The sequence below is a fragment of the Macrotis lagotis genome, chromosome 2, assembly GCF_037893015.1.
Source record: "Macrotis lagotis isolate mMagLag1 chromosome 2, bilby.v1.9.chrom.fasta, whole genome shotgun sequence".
Classification (NCBI taxonomy): domain Eukaryota; kingdom Metazoa; phylum Chordata; class Mammalia; order Peramelemorphia; family Peramelidae; genus Macrotis; species Macrotis lagotis.
Genome location: NC_133659.1, coordinates 159,380,215 through 159,387,268, shown reverse-complemented (window position 1 = coordinate 159,387,268; position 7,054 = coordinate 159,380,215). Strand labels below are relative to the sequence as shown.

At 36.6% G+C, this 7,054-nt stretch overlaps 1 protein-coding gene across 1 annotated transcript; it reads right to left on the bottom strand.

Moving 5' to 3' along the window:
• Nucleotides 1–5,721: 5,721 nt before the first annotated feature.
• LOC141511996 (olfactory receptor 6N1-like) lies at nucleotides 5,722–6,666 on the bottom strand. The gene has a single exon (XM_074220928.1). The coding sequence runs from the start codon at nucleotides 6,664–6,666 to the stop codon at nucleotides 5,722–5,724; it is 945 nt and encodes a 314-aa protein (XP_074077029.1).
• Nucleotides 6,667–7,054: the final 388 nt, after the last annotated feature.

Below are 7,054 nucleotides of genomic sequence, written 5' to 3'. Positions count from 1 at the left end.
GGTAATACATTCTTACAGTAGGCCTCAGAAATGTGAGCTGCAGATTTTAAGTCCATTTAAGTACATTCTATAATCATAGAAACTTAACATGAAGACCTCCAGTTTTGTTTTCCCTTGTTATGGTGTCTAAACCCAACATGGGAGAGATGACACAAATATATAGAAAACCCATCAATTATTTTTGTTGCTCCTCTGTCCCTTTTAATCCCTCTGTTACCCCCCCATGGAAAAATGATCATAAGCATATTGACAATCAGTGACTCTACAATCTCCCTTTCGACCTCATCAACTTCATAGCACCTCCTGATAGGTAAAAATAAGTGAATTAAAGTCTGCTAAGTTTTTTGTCGCGTTTTTTTCCTCCTTATAGACTAAACAATTTTGAAAATCTTCAGATTTGTGCAGCCGATCCATTTTGTCAGGCAGTCAGTCACAAGCTTGGAAATGTCTTAGACTAGATTTCAACTCAAATCTTCCAGACTCTAAGTCCAGTGTTCTTTCTCCTGAGCCACCATTTATCTTGACAATTCAACTTTACCTGTAGTATTAATTTTCTCTACATCTGTAACAAGTGATCATACCATATCTACTTTAGCAGCTCCAGTAACAGAAAATGTACTACCACCTAAGTTTGTACCCTCACAACCCATCCACCCTCCCATAGAGGAGAATGATGAGAATGTGGAAGAGGCTATTATAACCACCATACTTCTTTTATCATTATTATTAAGACTCTATTAAGCATCTAGACATGCATTTGAACTTGTATTCTTTGAAGTTATAATTAGGCAAAACATGTTAATTGGTTCTAATCCAATAGAAATAATGGAGTACGATTTAGAATGATGCAACCACTTTAGAAAAATTGTCATTCACAATAATTAGGATCTGACTTTCCAGAGTTACAAATATCCAATTAGTTCCTTGGGAAGGTTCAGTCTAAAACATTTACATTGGCCCAGATAGACAAAACAAATGAAAACAGAAGATTTGATTTGTTCTATTTTGCTCTGGAAGGCAAAATTATTGAAAAATGGGTAAACTTTGTGAAGGTACAAGCTTTAACATAATGTAAAGATAACTTTCTACATTAGAAATATTCAGAAAGCCCAAAAAAATGTCTTGGAAAGTCATGAGCTCATTGTCATGAAGTTCTTCAAAGAGACACTGAATGACCACCTCACAGTCATACTATAGAACAGTAACTATCAAACTTTTTTATCATAGAAACATTTTACAAGTTTAAAAATTATTGAAGACCCCAAAGAAATTTTGTTTATATTTATTGATACTTAACATGTTATAAATTAAGTCCTAGTATTATTATGAAAATAGTTTAGACCTCAAGGATACCCTGGAAAAAAGTCAAGGACTCTCCAGAAATCCCTGCACCCTATTTTTGATGTTGTAGAGTGATGTGTTCTGGTATAAGTTTAACTAGATGACCTCAGTGAGCCCCTTTTGCCCCTGAGATTCTGTCATTTATTATGAAAGGTAACTAAGTGGAGTAAGGGATGCTAGTTGCACAATGGATAGCACAAGGCCTAGAGGCAGGAAGACTTCTCATCCTGAGTTCAAATATGGACTCAGACAGATATTAGCTGTGCAATGCTCAGCTAGTCACTTCACTATCTTTGTCTTAGTTTCTCCATCTGTAAAATGAACTGGAGAAGGAAATGGCAAAACCAGTTCAATTTTTTGCCAAAAAAAATATTTAGTGGGGTTTTGAAGGATCAGAAAAAAACTGAACAACAAAAGTAACATATACAAATTCAATGAGTTATAATGAGTCAGAGTCAATCAGAGGATGGGAGTTTCTCTACTCAAAAAAATTACACAAAGATTTTTTAAATGACAGTTCGTACCCAACAACTCGTTCCTTGGCTCATAGTAAGCACTTAAATGGTTGTGATTTGACTCAAAGTACTTTCATTATAATTGAAGGGAGAGCAGGCAAGGTATAATGTAAATAAATACAGTACTTCCCCAAAATGTCAATATCACTTTAAACTTTACTAAGACTTTTAGAAGATTCTATGCAATAAAAGTTAGGGTATAATGATGGCAGAGCAGAAATCTCAACATAGTGCTTAAATAAAATAGATATGTCTAGGTCCAGCTTAGTTGATACTATACTTTGAATTGAATTGTACTGAACTGAATTGAGTCGAAAAGACCCAGAAGATTGTGTATTAGTAAAAAATTTTGTGAAAAATTTATATGGAAGGATATGAGCAAGAAACATATGAGACAAGAAAGCATCATAGGGCTATGACCTCTATTATTTGAATGGAGAGAGAGAGAGAGAGAGAGAGAGAGAGAGAGAGAGAGACAGAGAGACAGAGAGACAGAGAGACAGAGAGACAGAGACAGAGAGACAACAATGATAAGATCATAGATCAATTCAAATATTAAAATACTAGTATTGTCTATTGGATATGAGATTATATGGGGGCTGGGGGCAAAGCTGTTGAACTGTGGGTCTGTTTCTATAAGTATTTCACTATGGCTCCTCTAGTACCTTTATTTGGGGGTAAATCTAGGCTTAGAAAAGTAGCTGAATAGAGAGAAGTGGGTAGGATCTAGAAGAATAAGGCCATAGGAGACATGAAAGTTTCTAGGTCTAGATTATCTAGATGATATCAGTGTCTTGGGTTAAGGCTTACATGGCATGCTTATTAAATATGCTTGTAAATTTGATATTGTCTATAAGATTTAAACAGTCCCTGTGCTCAATGAGTTTCTATTCAACTTAGAGAATATATCTTTAAAGATCCAAATAATTTGACTAAATTTGACTAAGTATTTCTTCTTCTTCTATGTTTTCAGTGCTCCTTTTAATGTGTCTTCAACAGAGTTGCAAATAAGATAGGAAATAAAAAGGACCCCAAATCAACTATTTATGACAAATTCACATGAAGATAAGGAATGAATATTGTAACACTGATCCATAGGAGAAAAACTGGATCCAACAAAGGTCAGGGGTGGGGGAGAGGGGTAAAGGGTCACCTTTTTTAAGTAATCATTCTTAAAATAGAAGCCCTCAGTTCAGTTGTTTCTGCTGTCAAGAAATCTAAGTTTCTTTAAATTTTAACACCCTGGGCAAAAACCCTGATTGTCCCACCTGATTTGCAGCTATTCAGGATTCAAGCATGACCGTAATATATTAAAAGGAGCACTGAAAATAGAAAAAAAAAAGCTTCTAGTCCCTTCTGTTTACATACATCAAGTTTGATTGTTTGGATCTTTATAGGCTGTATATGTTCTCCAAGTTGAATAGCAACTCATTGAGCACAGGGGCTATGTGATTGTATTTCTTTGTATCCCCCAAGTACCTAGCATCATTCCTTTGTTGAACTGAATGAACTGAGTCAAACTAAGCAGAATTGTTTTTGAGCAAATTATGCTGAAACTTCCTTTTCTAAACTATGCAATGGAATTCTCTACCTCTCAGACAGGTTACAAGGAAAACAACAAAAATGATAATAATAACAGGTAGCAGTTATATGGCAGACAGGTAGCTCAGTGGATAGAGCACTAGACCTGGAGTTGTATGACCCTGGATAAGTTAACTTAATCGTTATTTGCCTTAATCCACTAGAGAAGGAAATGGCAAGCCACTCCAGTATTTTTGCCAATAAAACTCCATGGACAGTATGGCACAGAGGGCCATTGAGCATTAGACATAACTCAACAACAATTATACAGCATGTACCATGTGCTCTGTACTTTGCTAAGTATTTTCCAATTATTATCTCATTTGATCCTCATAACAATCCAGAAAAGGTAGATGTGATTGTTATTCCTATTTTACAGACTAGAAAACTGAGGCAAACAGGGATTAAGTGACTTGATCAGGGTTACACAGCTTTGAATGCCTGAGGCCAAGTTTGAACTCAATCTTCTGGACTCCAGACCTGGTACTTTAATAATGCCAATAAAGGCTTTAGTAATTATAAGACATAAAACTCTATGAATATAAGACCTCTCCATGGGGAGAGAGAGGGGAAAGCAAAAGGGCAAGAAACTAGATTTTACGTTCATTTAAAAAAAAATTAAATCTAAAATGAAAAGTGCAAAGTTGTTACTATTTATCTACGTGGATAGACAAAATTTGTAGAAGTATTCTTTTATGGTCAGAGTGCATCTTGATTTCTCAGGAACACCAAAAATTCAATCAACTTTTCTTTAAATCTTCTCAGAGTACCTAACACAGATTATCAATATTATACTATAACATAACTAAAGTAGTTATAGAGATAATAATTGTAAAGTATTGAATCCAGTATCTGGTTCATAAAAATGTGATATACACATTGTAATTACCATAATATATTTGTACTATGAAAGTCAAATTTCTAAATCTTATATTTCTGATCAAAAGCTGGCTTGTTATTAGGTTTATAAGTCTTAATGTTAACCTCTGCTTTTCTCAAGGTCTGGATCTCTCCAGTTATAAATCTGAAGGCGGACCCTGTGTGAATTAACCTGGTCTTCCTCTAATCACATCTACAAATTGGTTTTCCCAGTTATGACAGCAATTAGAGAAAGATTATCCTGAGAAATCAGGAACTAGTCTGGTTATCTCTATAAGATACCCAAATAAAGTCTTACAATATTTTGGAAAGGGTGAAATCTCAATATTTTATATGTCTGCAACATATCTGATAAGAACATAAAATATCAAGTCAGAAAGGAGACACTAGTCCTGCTGCTAATTAGATCTTTATCAGTTATTGACATATAACACATAAATATAAATATAATATTGACATATAAAACATAATACATAAAGCAACCAATGACACCTTTATGCACTAATATATATACCTTATTGGCTGATCACCATAATTTTGTGACTCTTTGTGTATTTTCTATAAATACCCTTCCCTTATTATGCTGAGTAGACATCTCTAATAATGCTTGCCATCTATAGGTTTTAGGTTAAATCTTAAAGAATAAACTTCATATAGAATCTAAATTATCTTTGTTTTATTTTTAACCTAGAACTTATGTTTCACAGTACATAAAATATAATATCATATTCCCAATCTTTGAGATCTCAAAAAAAAAAAAAGTCATTTCTGAGCCTTAGGTTCTTTATCTGTAAAATTAGGGACCTAAACATAATGATCTCTAAGAGGTCTTTCAACTCTAAAATTCTTGATTCTTCTTTATAGCATGATCCCTCCCAAACCTTCAGGATAGCTCTCTAGAGTTAACTCTGTCTATACAACTTTGAAGTAATTTTCCCATGAAGCTTCCTGAAGGGGAAAGAGAAGAGAACAAGGAATTCTGATGTAGGTTCTAGTCACAGCTCTGATATTCAATAACTATGAGACATTAGACAAGTTACTTCCTGCCTCTGGGTAGAAGTTTCCTCTTCTGTAAAATGACACAAAAAACTTGGATAATATTAGCTTCCAGTGTTGTATCAGATTTTCATGTGAGAGCACTTTGCAAACCATAAAATGCTTCACAAATACAGATTACTGTCACAGTTAGGGTTATGGTTGTTTTAGCTGAATTCTGTGTCTGTCATCAGCCTGGACACTTCCTAAAGTCAGGGACCATGACTCCTCTGCATCTCCAAAGACAAGGTGTATAAACAGGCCTTGGGTAATGAATGAACTTTTTCATCGACTGACTCTAGCACTGGCTATCTAGTCAATCCTATGACAACCAAATGATTAATATTCCCACAATTCCCCTAGGGCTAGGTTAGGGCCTGAAGAACACTGCCCAAATCCTATGGGTGACCCTCTTCACAGCCTCTTTCACTTCCTTGTTGCGTAGGGTGTAGATGATAGGGTTGAGGAAGGGAGTAAGCAGAGCATATATGAGAGCAATGAGCTTATCTGAGCCCTCTGCCCGGCCCCCAGGGGGTCCTACATAAACAGCAAAGGCTGAACCATAGAATAAGGCCACCACCATCATGTGGGAGGAACAGGTGGAGAAAGCCTTAGCCCTACTGGCAGCTGTAGGTAACCTCAGCACGGCCCTCAGAATACCCCCATATAGCAGTAGAATCAAAATAAAGTTGCACCCAGTAGCCACGCCAATCACAGCTCCATGGACACGTGCATGCCAAGCAGTGCCCACACATGCCAGTTGCATGAGTGGGGCAAGGTCACAGAAGTAATGAGCAATCTTCATCTGGCAGAAGGGCAGTGAGGCAGTGAGGCAGGTGGGCACCAGTGCTGCAGAGAAGCCAGCCACCCAAGAGGCAGCTGCTAGCCAAATCCTCACCCGGCCACCCATAATACTGTGGTAGTGGAGAGGGCGACAAATAGCAAAATAGCGATCAAGGGCCATGACACCCAGAAGGTAACACTCAGTCATACCCAGTGAGTGGAAAACATACAATTGAATGAAGCAGACAGTGGGAGAAACAGGTGAGGGTCCATGAAGCACAGTGCACAGGAGTGTGGGCACTGTGGTGCTGATGTACCAGAGTTCCAGGAAGGATAGGATGCTAATAAAAAAATACATGGGAGTGCCCAGAACAGAGTCAGCCTGGACTAAGATGATGATGAACAGGTTACCAGCCAAGGTGAGGAGATAGATGGATAAGACACCCAGGAAGGCAAAAGGTTGCAGGGACTGGTTTGGAGTGAAGCCAACCAGGACAAAGGTCTGGACCCAGGTTTGGTTAGCACAATTCATTTTTCTCAGGACAGGGAAAAAGAGATCATAAAGTTAAAAGCTTTAGTGAAAAGAGCATTAGATTTGAGGTGTAACATTCCTAGACCCAGACTTACTAGTAGCTATGGGACTATTCATTTTTGGCTTATTTTCCTCATCTTTGTTTCAACACATCTAATCAAAAGAATATTTCATCAGGTAACTTTTTTCCCTCACCAATGCAGATTTAAATACTATTATGTCTTAAGAAATGGTATGATGAATTTTTACAGCAAAAGCAAACAAACAAATAAGGGAGAGAGTAAATAAATAAAAGAATAGATAAATAAATATCTACTGCTTTTTCCTCTGGTGATGAATCTACAACTTAGCCAGACTGTTTTTCAGTTAAAAGGAAACCATCTGTCCA

What these genes read in the sequence shown, in the direction of transcription:
- LOC141511996 (XM_074220928.1), bottom strand. Translation starts at nt 6,666, where the DNA reads ATGAATTGTGCTAACCAAACCTGGGTCCAGACCTTTGTCCTGGTTGGC.